Here is a 15,484-nt window from a genome sequence, read left to right on the forward strand (position 1 = left end):
CAAGTTTGGTCCATGCATGTATATGTATATAACTGTTGACATATATACATTTTTAAGTATTCTAATTCATAATCTTCAGTATTAAACTTAATTTTTTTTATATTAACATATTACTTTCTTAAAGAATCACATTCTTTCACATGTAAGGTATATACTAGAAATAAATAGTATAGATATAGTAATAATACATTTAACATATTTGGTATTATTATTACACACATTTCTACAGTCAGTAATGTGTTAATTCTTTTAAATTTTATGACTAGATAGCTTAAGTCTTTTTGAATAATCTTATCAACTACTCATTACTTCACTAAATATTAAGATCTGAATATATCATTACATGAAGCAACAAAACACAGATCCAAGAGGCACATAAATTTAGAATAACAATTTCTTCTTATAAAAACATATTTCATTTCAAGATTTTATAATTTATGAAAAAAATATTTAGTTCAGATTAAAATTAAAACTATTTCAATATGATTTTATTTCATCTTTACTCTATATTCTGGTTTTACTTATTGGATATGTCGGCACATATGAAAGTAATACAGTACACATTCTTCAGCATTCTATTGACTAAAATTTCTTAAATAGCAAAAAATTGAATAGTATTGGAAGGAAAAAATAACTTTTTTTTTTGTTTTATTTTGGAAGATATATTACGTTTTTCCTTTGTCTGCTTTTATTATAGATAAATGTTTCCCAAAATATAAAATCTTTAGAAATATCTGCGTTTAATTGTTTAATTCAAATGGGACTAAAAAATTGAAAATGATTGTAACAGTCAAAATTCAAAATTTAGAAATGATGAATCTTTATATAAAATATTAGAAATATTATTTTAGTAGTATAATTACAAAATACACATTAAATTGGAGTAAATGTGATATAAATATTCATTATATATGTATTTTTATTTTCAAAAATTCTTAATTTTCTGTCTTATTAACTAATCAAATAATTTAATTATTTTATATGTAATATCTTATAAAGATTTAATGTAATGTAATAGAATTAAATTCATAACATTACTTTATACAGACAGATATTTATGTCATAGAATCAGAGATGTCTAAGTGGATACTTATAAGAATATTAGGTGTTATGTATATTGTTATATTGTGTTGACCTCATTGCAATGTTTAATGTCTGTTCTTTTTGAGGCACTTAGCTTTTATATTTTGTTCCTTTACAAAGTGTGTAATTAGATTAACAAGGCTAACAAAGTAGAAATGAAGATTAATCCATTAGACATCTCTCTCCCTCTATCTCTATCACAGATGATATTAATATTTTTTGATTATAAAAGTATATGATTATTCTAAATTAACTGACAAATAATAATATTAAAAATAAAAAGAAAGTATGTATATGATTGAAATATATTGCAAGTGCTTTTTGTTAATAATAATCTCTCTTTAGATTGAATTTCATGCAATTTTAATTTATTTTTTTATATTAACAATTTTATAGATTGTAGAAAAATGTATGCCATAAAAGAACAAATTCAAACTTTATTTATATTGCTATTTCGCAATGCTTTGGAAAATAAATATGCAATAACAATTATTTGATCAATATTATAAAAAAATTTATTAAACTAATAATACTAAAATTTTTTCAAAATAATAAATAAATATTACCTTATTAGATTACAACTGAATGTAGATACATTATTTGGTTTCCTAGTAAAACTTTACATACTTATTTAAGTAATTAAACATTTTAAGTTTTTTAAACATTTTCCACTGATCAATGTTGTAAGTCTATCTATATTGATATTTTTTCGCGACAATGATATTGCTATTTTCATAGACTTACAGGTACTGATTATATGCACATATGATACGTTGTTGAGCAGACAGTACTTAGACAATCATACAGTTATAGGTGGTTTGTACTCTTTGTTAACTACATAAAATTTATGTTTTTTACCAAATAAACCCCATATTACAGCAACATTCTCAATTATTAAATTAAACGGAATAGTTGATAATGCTCCACACAAACATAATAAAAAATGAATAATGCCAAAACGATACAAAGAAAATGATTTAACTACTCCAAATATGTACATATAAATATTTACTGCCCCTATAAAAGCACACAAAAAATCTATAAGTGGAGAACAACTAATAGGACATAGTCCTGCTAAAACGATATTAGAAGTAGATAAGGGCATTGTTATCCATGAATAACAAGATATACCTAGTAGCAATTTTTTTTTCAATGGAATTGCTTTGGAATGCACCACTAATAATATACCTTGTAGCCACCTTTTTCTTTGTTGTACAAAATCCCATAATGTAAATGGTGATTTTTCCCACATTTCTCCATCTACAAAATTAAATGTATATCCTTGTGAAAAGGCTTTCATGGCAAAAAAGCAATCTTCTGCAACAGATCCATCTAAACCATTGTTGAATGAAACTTCTCTCTCTGCTGCCATCTATAAGATAAAAGTTGTTTTTTATTAAAAGATGCATATCCGATTTGATAATAAGAAATGTAATCTACTAATTACCTGAGTGACAACATAAGAACCCTTCATACTAAACAATGGTTTATGAAACATTGTAAATTGTAATCTTAATTTTCCCATGTCATCTGCTACTCTAAAGCTGTCTGCTAATGTTGTAATCCAATTAACAACATCTTCATTTGCATATGTGATTAGGCCTTGACCAAATTGATGTTTCCCATCCAATACAAAATTTAATATTCCACGAATAGAATTTTCTGTCATTAAAGTTTCTTCATCCAAATGTACAATCCAATCATGATCAGCTAACTCATTTACTGAATTTTCAAGGCAGTATTGTAAAGCACGTGCTTTAAACAAAGCACCACTACTTGTGCGATAATTTGCAGGTACAACAATTTCTCTAATTCTACGATGAGATACCAACCCTATTGGTTTGTCACTTACTACTTCTATTTGGAAATTCTCAAGGCCTGCTTCTATACATTTATTTAAATTTCTATTTACATTAGTTTTGACTAATTGTGGATAATCTCCACGTGTTACTATTCTGATACAAATAAATGGTGCCAATAATGGTGAACCTTTCAAAATAACTTTATCCGGAAATGCATTATAAATTGTTAAACCAAAAAAATTAAATAGAACTTGAGGAAGCGAAAGAAAAGTCACACTTCTTAACAGATACAATATTAAAGCACCAAAAAATCCATATCGGACCCAGGGATCTAATTGTTCTGTTTTATTGATATTCCATTGTAATCCTCCAGAGACAAATTCAAATATAAGAATAACAATGAGCAGCAAGCAACAGTGTAAAACATGTTTCATAATACTGCTTAACATTATGCCTGTAATATAGAATAAAAATATTTTATCATTTGTAACATATAAAAATAATTTTAAAGTAACAAATTCTTAAAATTATTTACTATTTTACTAATATGTTTATATGTTAAGATTAAAGTCAGGTACCAAAAGAAACAAAATATATATATGTGATTATATAGTTTAATTAATTTAATTTAACTAGCAAAAAAGTATAAAAAGTATGTATATATATATAAATGAGTACAAGTATATATAACTTTGAGATATAGTATTATCTTATCTTTATCTAAAAATTATCAGTCAAGTTAATCATTGAAAGAATTCAATGAAATCTTATCATTTCTGTACTTTATTCTCTATCTTAACAAGTAGTATAAGTTATTATATCTAAATTTCACAATATGTCTAATATATTTAAATATATAATTTAAAAATGTGTAAATTTATCAACAATAATATAATTAATTTCTATGATACAATAAAATAAGAGAAGGACATTAGGAAATAGTAAACATTCTGCAAGTCCATTTTATTAAAACTGTAATCATTTTAACCTATAACAAACATATATACCTGCTTTATGTAGAGCTTCTAATTAAAAATATGTTCCGAAAAATTTGTTTAGCCCATTGCCTGTAATAAGGCAATAGGTAAATAACATATAAATAAAAATTTCACGAAGCAACGACCAACACAGTCATTTTTGCAACTTTGTACTTATTTTTCAGTGTTACCATCAGTTGCTACGAGTAATCACTAAATTATACTGAATTGTTATAAGCATATTTCTATATAACGATAGTTGATTCCATTTGATTTTGTGATTGGCTGAGCAATTATACCATGAAAATACTTCCGGATACTTTTTTATTATTTGTCATATAAATAAGAGAACCTATATTTCTACTTTCGTCGTGTACTATAATAATAAATATACCCTCTTGAGTCTTTCTGTTATCTAAGTTCTAATAGTTATACCATTCTATAGTATAAAACTTTCATAGATTTAGATAATTCGTGTTTGACGCTAGTGAGATAACTAGTGATAGCTCTGTCAAAAAGTAGTTGTAATTTTACACTCATATTGAAATGTATATTTGCTTTTCTTTTTAATATTTTATCTAAAAATCATGACTGTAATAAAGGAAATATGAAAGTTTTTAAATATATATTAAGTGGTAAGTAAAGTAATACGAATTATATGATAAGTGATACATTTTTTGATTAAGCGTCTTCTTAATAATCTTTCTCTTTCTCTTTCTCTCCCTCTCTCTCTCTCTCTCTCTCTCGTCCTCTTCCCACCCCCTCCTATCATTGCCATCCCGCCATCTGTATGTATCTATCTATATATATTGATATATATTTAATATTGTACATGTATGTATACACACATCCACATATTTGTTTTGTTACAAGTAACTATTATATTTGCGCATGATTGTAATTGACAACGAATTTTTTTTAACACAATGAAATATTTCTTTTTTCAATTTCTTATTCTTTCAATATTTAAAAAATTTCTGTTATCTCATTAATTTTATTATCAAATTGCGATTAATTATATTTGTTTTTTAACAATAAGTATTCTGAGACATTTATACAATTAATTTATAGAGAACAATTATGTATATTTAATATAAAATATTAATACAACATATTTTTAGAAGGTAGAAATACAAAAAGTAAAATAAAAAATAAATAGATACTCATGGTTCATTGTATCTGTATTTAACAAATTATATACCAAGTGCCATATAATCTGCAATTTATATTTATAACAAATACCATGGCTTCATCAGAGCAATTGGCTATTATTCAATCCAAATTCATTTCTGGTGAAATAGTAGTGATTGTATCCTTTGTTTGAATTAATGCAAATTTTATTTTAGTAATTGATATTAAAAGTGATAAATATATTTCATACATACGTGTAAACAACCTTAATTAGTTTCAAAGGCGATGGAAGCATCTTTAATGCAAGGATGGGTAAAAGCGACACGTGTAATAGCTTTAGTTAATAAAGGAGCAACATATGCTCTAGTAGTATTTCTTATATCTAGAACACCTCCGCAAGTATATAGTGATTTAACTATAGAAAGAGTACTACCTATTGATCAAGATTTTAAGTGTGATATAGGTAATTATAAATACAATAAAACTCTCTTTCCCGTCCCTATAAAATGCAAGAAATATGTTCCATGTTATAGAAAACTTTTTAAATTATATTTGACACTCATATAATGATACTCTACATTCATAATCAATATATTCCATATGGTTTGTACAATAGGGAACATATCTGCTACATTGTACAGGGATTCATTATATTTTATATTTATTTCTATTATTTATTAAGAGAAACAGACAATAAATATATATCATATTATTTAGATACTGGTGGAAAGCAACAAGAAGGTTTATATGTATATTTGAACATAGCATTCAGAAAGCTTCGTTTGATATTCGAAATGAAACGTGGTACATCAACAAGTTCTTTAGTTTCTGAAATATTTCGTGCTATAGAAGGTAATGTATTATTTATATTCTGGAAAGATAATATTGTCTAATAATTAAAATCTATTCCATATCTTTTTTAGTTTACCAAAAATCAAAAATTTCACCAGCAGAATACTTATGGATAAAAAAATTAACAGGATATATGAGTAATTTAGATAGTACTAGTAATGAAACTCAAAATGTGATTGATCCTGTAAGAATTTCGAACATTATTATTAATTATCTTATCATCTATTTGAAAGTTGATTGAATTTAATTATTTTACAGCTTGTAGAATTAGAAAGTCCTGATTTAGTTGTATCCAGACAAACCATAGCATCTGGAAAGTCACCAGTTGCTGCACGGGAATCTGTAGTGCGTTATCAGATGGCATGTAAAGAAGATGATTATACATACAGCAAGACTTTTCGGTTTGTTACTTTATCTTCTATAAATATATTTTTTTATATATATCATTATAAATTTTGTATTTCTAATGTGAATAATATTTTTGTTACAGTATATTTATAGGAACATGGAATGTGAATGGACAACCACCTAATGGAATCAAATTAGAAGAGTGGTTAAGTAGTGACCAAGTACCTCCTGATGTATATGCTATTGGATTTCAAGAATTAGATTTAAGTAAAGAAGCATTTTTATTTAATGATACACCACGAGAAGAAGAATGGAGGTAAAAATTTGTTGTTAGCATGTAAAAAATATTTGCTATAATCAATTTCACTTGCAATTAATTATTTTTCTTACAGAATAGTTGTAACAAAATCTCTTCATCCTAAAGGTACTTATTGTCCGGTAGCTGTTGTAAGACTAGTAGGCATGATGTTGCTTGTATTTGCTCAAAAAGTACATATGCCATATATACAAAACGTTTGTACTGACACAGTGGGTACAGGAATTATGGGTAAACTGGTACATCTTTTTTGCTTTATTTTAATATTTATAATCATCTATTTAAATAGTTTACCTTAAATTATTATTAAAGGGAAACAAAGGTGGTGTAGCAGTAAGCTGTTCAATTCATAATACATCTATTTGCTTTGTTAATGCACATTTAGCAGCTCATTGCGAAGAATATGAACGACGAAATCAAGATTATGCAGATATATGTGCAAGGCTCTCTTTTTCAAAATATGTGCCACCTAAAAGCTTTAAAGAACATGAGTAAGCAAATATATGCATATAATGTAATAATTTAATATAATTTATTTTAAGATACTATTTCACATTTATTTCTTATTTTGATTGTTTATAGTCAAATTTATTGGTTGGGAGATCTTAATTATCGGATAACAGAAATGGATGCAACAATAGCCAAGCACTATATTCTTATAGGATATTATGCTCCTATTTTAGCATTAGATCAATTAGGCCAACAAAGACGATTAGGTCGTGTATTTCAAGAATTTCAGGAAGCTGAGATAAAATTTAAACCGACATATAAGTATGATCCGGGTACTGACAATTGGGATTCCAGGTTTTATTAAATTTTAAAAATCTTTCTTTAAAATAATTACTAAATTCGCTTATATATATCGTTAAAATAAATGTATTTTACTTTTCATATCTAATTAAAAAATAGTGAAAAAGGTAGAGCACCAGCTTGGTGTGATCGAATTTTATGGAAGGGTGAAGCTATCACGTCACTAGAATATAGAAGTCATCCTGAATTAAAAATATCTGATCATAAACCAGTCAGTGCTGTTTTTGATTCTCAAGTAAGATATCTAAAAATAGAGATATATTGAAATATTATATTGGACGTAGCTTTAAGTACTGTTATCTTTGATTATTATAGATAAGAATTATTGATGTGGTAAAATATCGTAAGACCCATGAAGAAGTTATGAAGAAATTAGATAAACTAGAAAATGAATTTTTACCTCAAGTAATGGTTGATACAACTGAAGTGATTTTCGATACTTTAAAGTTTCTTGAGCCTAGTAGTAAGGATCTCATTATAGCTAATACAGGACAAGTGCCAGTTCAATTTGAATTCATAAAAAAATTAGATGATACCAGTTATTGTAAAGACTGGTTGCATATAGAACCCTATACAGGTTTTATAAAACCAGGTAAACATTTTTTATAATATAAAACTAATATTTTTATCATAAAACGTTATATTGTTTTATAGGTGAAAAATGTGATATTAAACTAGAAATATATGTTGATAAGAAGTCAGCATGCAAATTAAATTCTGGAGAGGATAAATTATATGATATATTAGTTTTACATCTTGAAGGAGGCAAGGATATTTTTATAACAGTTACAGGTAAATGTAAATGTAATAGCTATTAATAGCATAAATTAAAGATCATCAATATTTATAACAAGTTTTTAACAAATATTTTTTTTATAATAATAAATTATTATAAGGTACTTATGAGAGAAGTTGTTTTGGATCATCAATGGAAGCATTAGTTCACATTCCAATACCAATCGGAGAAGTTACAGCCGGTCGATTGGTAGAATTAGTAAGTATATTTTAAATTAAGTTAATAAATATATATAAAAAAATTTTTAAGTATCAATTACTTTGAAATGATATATATTTATTGTAGGAAAATAATAAAAATTTATCACTAGAACCGTATGCAATACCAAAAGAAATATTTCAATTAGTTGATATACTATATCGTCATGGTATAAAAACTCCTGGCCTTTTTGAAACACCTGGTCTTCATAGTGAAATTATTGCCATAAGAGATTGGTTGGATAATGGAAGTCAAGAATCTATGCGTATCCTTTAAAATACGTATATTTTTTTATTTTTTTATACAAAAGATATAATACTAAGTATTTCTTAACATGTTCGATCGAATGAAGCTGGTAGCGTACATTCTGTAGCAGAGGCATTACTTTTGCTACTGGAATCGACGGCAGAGCCTTTGATACCATATAATCTGCATAGTGTCTGTTTAACAGCAGCAACGAGCTATTTACAATGCAAACAAGTAATTTGGAAAACATATATATATATATATAATTATATTAATATATACTAGAAATATATATATAATATGTATTTTTTGTAATTGAATCTCATTTTTCATTGTAGATTGTTATGCAACTTTCTGAAACCAGGAGAAGTGTGTTTTTGTATATTATTTTTTTCTTACAAGAACTTCTAAATCATACTCAAGACAATGAATTGGATGCCAAAACTCTTGGTTAGTTAAAATATGTCTTTTATTTCTCATAAATTTAAATAATGTAAAAACGTAATATAAATTTAAATAATGTAAAAAAATTTAATTAATGATAAACAAAAAATTATGTATCGTTTTTTCATAGCAACTTTGTTTGGATCAATCTTTTTACGAGATCCACCAAGAAGCAGAGAAGACCGGCTACAAAGAAGTCGTGCAACACAAGCTACATTCGATAGGAAAAAAGCTGCATTTGTCTATCATTTTCTAGTGAATGATCAAAGTGACATCGTTCTTGGCCGATAGTAAAAAATTATTTACATAGCGTACATTAATATGCTTTATATGGATTCACTACAATGTTTTTGCCTATTAATATTTTATATATTTATAACATAAATTATGTATAGAATTAAGGACGGATAGATGATCTAGAAATGACCAGAAAGTATTATTTTTTACTTTACAATTTTAATTGTTTTGGCAATATTAAGATTATTCAATAGGTTTTTCTTCACGAAGTTCTTGTGAGATTTAGATTATTCTACTACGATAGCTTAATCCACTTTCCACGTGCTTATTTGTTTAGTAAACACGTTAAACAATATTAGTTTTAGTACATACCTATACATAAATATTGTATGCCTAGTATGTACTCAAATATCTAGTCACTATAATTTATAATAAACTTTATATTAAAATATATTTCAGATTTTTGACATGTACTGAATTTCTTCTTATATTATACAATTACATACAATGGATCGTTTAATCTCTTTAAAAGAAAGGTATATTTCATTATACATACACAAGGTTATAAGAACAAGGTACGTAAGCGAATCAAATACACATGAATTTTATTAAAAAATACATAAAAAACAAATTTATATCATTAATTAGATTCAATATAAATGACAAACATACGTCTTTGTGTCACAATATGAAAAGGAAATATAAGGAATAAAAAATACGACAAAAAAACTCAACATGCACAAGATAATTTGAATAATTAATTTTTAAACAAAAGCCTATCTTAACTTTAATATTTTATGATATTTATATTTCTTTTTCCAAATAAATGTGGAACATATATATTCCAAAGATTATAGAGATCGTAGAGAGCACAATTTCGCATACTATTCGAAACTGCAAATTGAAATGAGTTTTCTCAGTAAAGATTAATACAATATAGTAAATTGTTACCATAAAAAAAGATAATAAAACACTTCTTCGAAATAATTTTCGCTGTTTAAGAATATAAAAAGATAACACAAAATACGAAGTATTAGTTTAGCGTGATGAGATTGCTAATATTTTGCTGTTACTATGAAGTATTTACAAATGAATCATAACTTGCTGTGAACTGTAATATGTAAATGATTAAACATTTTAAAAGTTAAAACCTTGCTGCGGTGTGGTATCAGCAGGTGTAAACTGTAACTGTCCATCTTGTGTTGCAGGTAATGTTGATGAAGCGACCTCGGCATCCTATTTTTATTAATATATGACATTCATTAATCTTATAAAATATGAAATTAATTGTAAATATAGATTTTATGAAAGTAATATAATAAATCTTCATATTAGTACTTACGCCATCCGAGAAAAATGTATCAATCATTGCTATGGCTTTTTGGTATACTTGTTCATTTTCGTTTTGTTGTAAAAATTCAAGTTTGTCAAGTCCACCAACTTCTTCAATCATGATAGCAACACGTTCTACTTCACCCATTTTTACAGCTGCTTGCAAAATATTTGTTAAACCATCCAGAACAACAAGAACAGTCTTCCAATCTTTAGATACGAGCAAATTGCAGAATGGTGTTAATACACCCATCTGTACTAAATGAGCTAACTGTTGAACTGAACCTCCTGAAGTTAAATTAGTTATAGCCCATGCTGCCTCTTTTTGTGATTTATAGTCACCCTGTAAATATATTAATTTTATTAAAATTAAAAGTAAAACAAGTGATAAGTAAAAAAATTTTTAAATGATTTGAAGATGTAATATTTGTTCATAAAGGCATCAACTTACAGATTCAAGTACTTGAATTAAAGGTGGTAAAAGATTAGCATGTATAACATGCTGAATTTGTTCTACATTTCCAGCAGTAATATTACTAATAGTCCAAGCAGCTTCTTTAACGATATTTACGCGATTGTGTTGTAATAATGCACCAAGATGTTGAAGTCCACCTGCAGAAATAATTGCGTCCGTTTGTACATCATTTCCTGTAACTATATTTCCAACTGCTCGTAGTGCTGGTGTAAGAACTGTTACTTCATTGGATGAAAGTAACTCTACTAATTTTTGAATAACACCAGATTCAATTACTACTTGTATTTTGTCATTTGGTCCATCAGTAAGGTACGACAGTGCCCAACAAGCATCAGCTGCAATATTTATATAATATTTAAACATTAATATATTCTACATTTTTAGTTGTTATATCATGTAAAATTATTTTTTTTATACCTAAAATATCCTTATCAGTATTGCTAAGCAATCGATTAAGTACTGGTAGAGAAGTTCTTACAATTTCAAACGGTGGTGGTGGATTTTTATTTCGGCACAAATTTGATAATGTCCAAACGATATTACGGGCAAATGTTACCTATATTTGTTAAACATAGTTAAGTTTAATTAAAAAATATATAAACAATATATTGCAGTAGAATTTAAATTATCCATTATGGGATGAAACTAAGATTGTATAAAATAATCAAAGATATGGATAAAAGAATAATTATTAAAAATATTATATGTATTTATCGCCAATTGAGCGTACACACGCGATATATGAATCATCAAAATATTATCCCAGAAGAGACTGAAAAATATAATGATTTGGTAAGTGAAATTCTGTACATCAATGTACTATTATTTTAATTGTAACAATATATTTATAGATATATTCTTTCATTCATAGATAATTGAAAAAATTAACAAATATTTTAAGAATATTTATAAAAAATACGTCATACATACAGGAGTGTCAGGCTTAATTAAATCCAATAAAAGTGGCATTGCATCATGGCCAAGAACAAGATCACGAGCTATTGCCCCATCTCCAGCAATGTTTCCCAATGCCCATACAGCTTGCTCAGCAACATTCAATGAAGAAGATTTTAGCAAAGCTACTAATTTTGGAATAGCACCATGTTTCACAACAACATGTGTCTGTTCAGATGTGCCTGAGGCTACATTAGTTAAAGCCCATGCTGCTTCAAACTGAAGTGCATTGCTATAAGTTAATAATTATTATATAAACAACTTAAAAAAAGTATACAATTCCTGAATAATTGCATCAGAACTTTATTATAAGTAACATAATATAGAAAGTTATCACTATACTTGTGGTGAGAGTCCAAGAATTCAATACAGCGTGGTACTATTCCCTGCTGTATCATATTGTCTATTGGTGGATTTTTTTCACGGCTCAACATCTTCCTACAAGCCTGTGTTGCTTGAAGTTGGATAGTTTCATCAGAAGAATGCATACCACCAACAATCTCTTCAATTGATGTAGAGATAGGAAGTATATCATTGTTTTCAGTTTGTGATAATGGTTCTGCATCTTCGATTATATTTAAATTACGTCTTTTTAATAACTGATCTTCTTTCTGTGCTTTGCGTAACTCTACGGACATTTCACTTCTTCTTCTACGTGCCTCCTATAATTACAAATTGTAAAAGAATATAACAAAACAAACTCATTGTGTCATAATATGCATTCTTAAAACATATTATAAATAATGTTTTAAGCATTATGAAATTTATGGTAAAAAATATAAAATTAAAGAATGATACATTAAACTTACTTCATGTTTATTATTGAATTTGAAATTAGCAATTCTGGTATTACGTTCAGCTTCTGGAGCAGGCATATTTTATACAATGCTGATCTCCAATAGATAATAGTCCAATTAAAATTAGAAAGATACTTTTAAAAGGTCTGAAAATTATTCTAAAATGTCAAATAAAAATTAAAATTGTGACTATAATATATGCACAAAAGTATTTTCTTGGTAATATCGAATATATCTATATTCTTTCGTTAACTACGTATATCCTTCATTTTCCAATATTATTGAAAAGATGTGTAACAAAGAACATTATTATTGATCACAATACAAAATTTGATTTGATAAATAAATTAAATAATATTATAAGAAACATTAAATTGATATTAACTAAAAATGAAGAATGGATTACAAATATTATATATCTTCGATTAACTGCGCATCATATTGTTGCGATCATTTCAAAGAAATGCTGAAAGCGTTATGGCATAACGGTTACTGGATACTATTTTTTCTCTTAACCGTTTCTTCTACATGTACCATATATTAATACCAATTCCTATTCGAAAATATAGAAATAATTAAATTTTTAACAGCCATATTATATTTATACTTACTCTAACTTAATTTAGAAATCAGATGAAATTCGTATAAATGAATTTGAAAGAACCAAAGCACTCATCGACTAATCACGACCCGCGCGACGATGTTACAATGGCTGAAGGACTGGTTGCGCTTCTCTTGGCGACCTGTTGCTGTTACCAAACATAGAAAAAAAATTGATATTACCCTTAACCAATTATGGCTTTTACTCTTCGGAGTTATAACAAAGTACAAGATCGCAATTGGCTGAGAGAATATGTGCGATGTGTGATTGGTCTAAAAAAAGTTCAATTTTTTTTCACTGACCAATGGCAATACATAGGCTATAGACAAGAATTATGTAGCTTCTGCTTAAAAGAAAGAACTTGTATTAGCACGTAAAACGAACTATGCATCGCTCATCGCTCACTTCGTCTCTTTTTTCACTTTCTTCTTTTTTCATCTATTACATTAGAATCCACCCTTTCTATTGCGATCGTAGCACCAAAGGTAACTAGAAGGATAGCGTGACAGATGCATCACAAATAAAAGATATGAAGTTCTTAGTTTCTAAAATAGCAAAAAGACAAAGAATCTTTTATATGTATTTTAATTTTTTAAATAAATATTATTGAGAATATATATTTTGGTACCCTTTGTATGAACGAGAGTGCGCGCGTTTATGTGTATATAACCATATTATATGGTTATTTAAAATAAAATTTTTCTTTCAAGTTATTCTACCGTAACGGCCTACATATGTATATATAAACCAGTAGTAAATAATATAGCGTAATCAATTTTACTTACGTTGAGATTTCACTGATTTCACAATAAACATCCGTACTTTCTGTACTCTTTAATTAATTTAATAATTATATAATTATTCTATGTCACTATACCAAATGTTTTACATATATGCATGGACCACATTGCGACAACAACAATGTATTATGTGAATCGATTTACGAAAAATACAGACTGGAAAAACATTTATTTTCGTTGTCATGTATTGCTACGTGTTTCTTTCTTTTTTTTCTGTTTCTTTATGACCTTTTTTCCCGACAACAGAACATAGAAAGAAACATTCGACGACAAGCGGCAACTTTTTCAAGATACATGGAATATCAACAAAAAGTTTCCCATTGTTGCTTCATTAAGATCGTAGCTTAATAACGATCACGAATAATAAAAAAGCAATATATTTATTATCATGCATAGCTCATTTTCATGTTTCCAGATTTTCCGATTAATTTTCACTTTTAAATACGAATATTTTTAATAGCAATACCATTGATAAAAAGAGAACCTTCTTCTAATAGAATGAAATTGATTGGTGAGGTTCGTTTTATTTTATTGTTAAAGAAATGTGTATACTACAAAGATATACATACACAAACACATGTACATATGTAATATGTAAAAATTGTATATATATGCATGTAAAATGTAAAATTTAAAAAAGATTTTAAAACCAAAAGATAAAATTTAATGATAAAGTTCGAAACATTAGGTAAAGAAAAAAATAAAGAAACATATAGCGATCGTCAAAAAGAAATGAACATTATAACGACGTTCAAACAAGACAATTACAAAATTGTTAATAATATTTGCATATTGCTAAATAACAAAAATCGTGTTATTCAAGGAAGGATACCAACAAGGACACGTTAAATAATGGTGAAAAATGATAGTTAACAATGTACTGCATTATAATGTAAAAAATTCATACGAAACCCATTCAAAATTTCGATTTTCAGTAGATAAATTTCAGAGTACTATATTCGTTCATATGCACGTTGAAACATACACTAATATTTTATATTTCTAATCGACAGAGGAGAATATTTCAAAAAATATATTCTATTTTTTTTTTTGTACGAAGTATTGTTTCTTATGAAGCATAATATTTTGTTATAACATTTATAATAAATAATAATAATAATAATAATAATAATAATAATTACTTTTTATAAATCTTGATGCAAAAACGGAATTGTTTGCGAGATTCTATAAATATAATATAAATTTTCAATGATAACTGAAGTTTAAGAGAAGTAAAAAAAATCCTATCATTAAATAGCCGTATCTTGGGAAGTATAGCGAGTTT

At 26.8% G+C, this 15,484-nt stretch overlaps 3 protein-coding genes across 5 annotated transcripts; 1 reads left to right on the top strand and 2 right to left on the bottom strand.

Moving 5' to 3' along the window:
• Window positions 1-27: 27 nt before the first annotated feature.
• On the bottom strand, window positions 28-4,064 carry egh (beta-1,4-mannosyltransferase egh). Its single transcript, XM_035875903.2, has 3 exons — window positions 3,893-4,064; window positions 2,531-3,339; window positions 28-2,455 (listed from the first exon to the last, which is right to left on the bottom strand). Exons 2-3 carry the CDS (start codon window positions 3,332-3,334, stop codon window positions 1,883-1,885), a joined length of 1,377 nt encoding a protein of 458 aa, XP_035731796.1. The 5' UTR covers window positions 3,335-3,339; window positions 3,893-4,064; the 3' UTR covers window positions 28-1,882.
• Window positions 4,065-4,337: 273 nt separating this feature from the next.
• Window positions 4,338-9,674, top strand: Ocrl (Oculocerebrorenal syndrome of Lowe). Of its 3 annotated transcripts, none has more exons than XM_035875856.2 (18): window positions 4,338-4,497; window positions 4,984-5,171; window positions 5,276-5,456; window positions 5,711-5,845; window positions 5,917-6,029; window positions 6,104-6,246; window positions 6,336-6,509; window positions 6,586-6,740; window positions 6,799-7,000; window positions 7,092-7,313; window positions 7,419-7,554; window positions 7,635-7,911; window positions 7,974-8,111; window positions 8,216-8,313; window positions 8,401-8,578; window positions 8,666-8,793; window positions 8,898-9,009; window positions 9,134-9,674. In XM_035875856.2, exons 2-18 carry the CDS (start codon window positions 5,106-5,108, stop codon window positions 9,292-9,294), a joined length of 2,619 nt encoding a protein of 872 aa, XP_035731749.2. In that variant the 5' UTR covers window positions 4,338-4,497; window positions 4,984-5,105; the 3' UTR covers window positions 9,295-9,674. The 3 variants fall into 3 exon arrangements, with proteins under 3 accessions (XP_035731749.2, XP_035731758.2, XP_085514712.1); XM_035875865.2 differs by having other exon boundaries at window positions 4,339-4,497; window positions 6,586-6,748; window positions 6,822-7,000; window positions 9,134-9,673; XM_085658586.1 differs by lacking the exon at window positions 4,338-4,497 and having other exon boundaries at window positions 4,980-5,171.
• Window positions 9,675-9,938: 264 nt separating this feature from the next.
• On the bottom strand, window positions 9,939-13,547 carry Pen (karyopherin subunit alpha). The gene is made up of 8 exons (XM_035875892.2): window positions 13,410-13,547; window positions 12,811-12,956; window positions 12,344-12,663; window positions 11,978-12,233; window positions 11,465-11,603; window positions 11,024-11,382; window positions 10,583-10,915; window positions 9,939-10,476 (listed from the first exon to the last, which is right to left on the bottom strand). The coding sequence occupies exons 2-8, from the start codon at window positions 12,874-12,876 to the stop codon at window positions 10,378-10,380; spliced, it is 1,572 nt and encodes a 523-aa protein (XP_035731785.1). The 5' UTR covers window positions 12,877-12,956; window positions 13,410-13,547; the 3' UTR covers window positions 9,939-10,377.
• Window positions 13,548-15,484: the final 1,937 nt, after the last annotated feature.

This window comes from Vespa mandarinia, chromosome 8 (genome assembly GCF_050613455.1).
Source record: "Vespa mandarinia isolate Hongniang chromosome 8, ASM5061345v1, whole genome shotgun sequence".
Lineage (NCBI taxonomy): Eukaryota > Metazoa > Arthropoda > Insecta > Hymenoptera > Vespidae > Vespa > Vespa mandarinia.

Coding starts and splice junctions, on each gene's coding strand:
- egh (XM_035875903.2), bottom strand. CDS start 3,334: ATGTTAAGCAGTATTATGAAACATGTTTTACACTGTTGCTTGCTGCTC. Junction 2,456..2,530: donor GTTCTTATGTTGTCACTCAG/GTAATTAGTAGA, acceptor TTTATCTTATAG/ATGGCAGCAGAGAGAGAAGT.
- Ocrl (XM_035875856.2), top strand. CDS start 5,106: ATGGCTTCATCAGAGCAATTGGCTATTATTCAATCCAAATTCATTTCT. Junction 7,912..7,973: donor TACAGGTTTTATAAAACCAG/GTAAACATTTTT, acceptor ATTGTTTTATAG/GTGAAAAATGTGATATTAAA. Junction 9,010..9,133: donor ATTGGATGCCAAAACTCTTG/GTTAGTTAAAAT, acceptor GTTTTTTCATAG/CAACTTTGTTTGGATCAATC.
- Pen (XM_035875892.2), bottom strand. CDS start 12,876: ATGCCTGCTCCAGAAGCTGAACGTAATACCAGAATTGCTAATTTCAAA. Junction 12,664..12,810: donor AATTCAATAATAAACATGAA/GTAAGTTTAATG, acceptor TTGTAATTATAG/GAGGCACGTAGAAGAAGAAG. Junction 11,383..11,464: donor TACTGATAAGGATATTTTAG/GTATAAAAAAAA, acceptor TAAATATTGCAG/CTGATGCTTGTTGGGCACTG.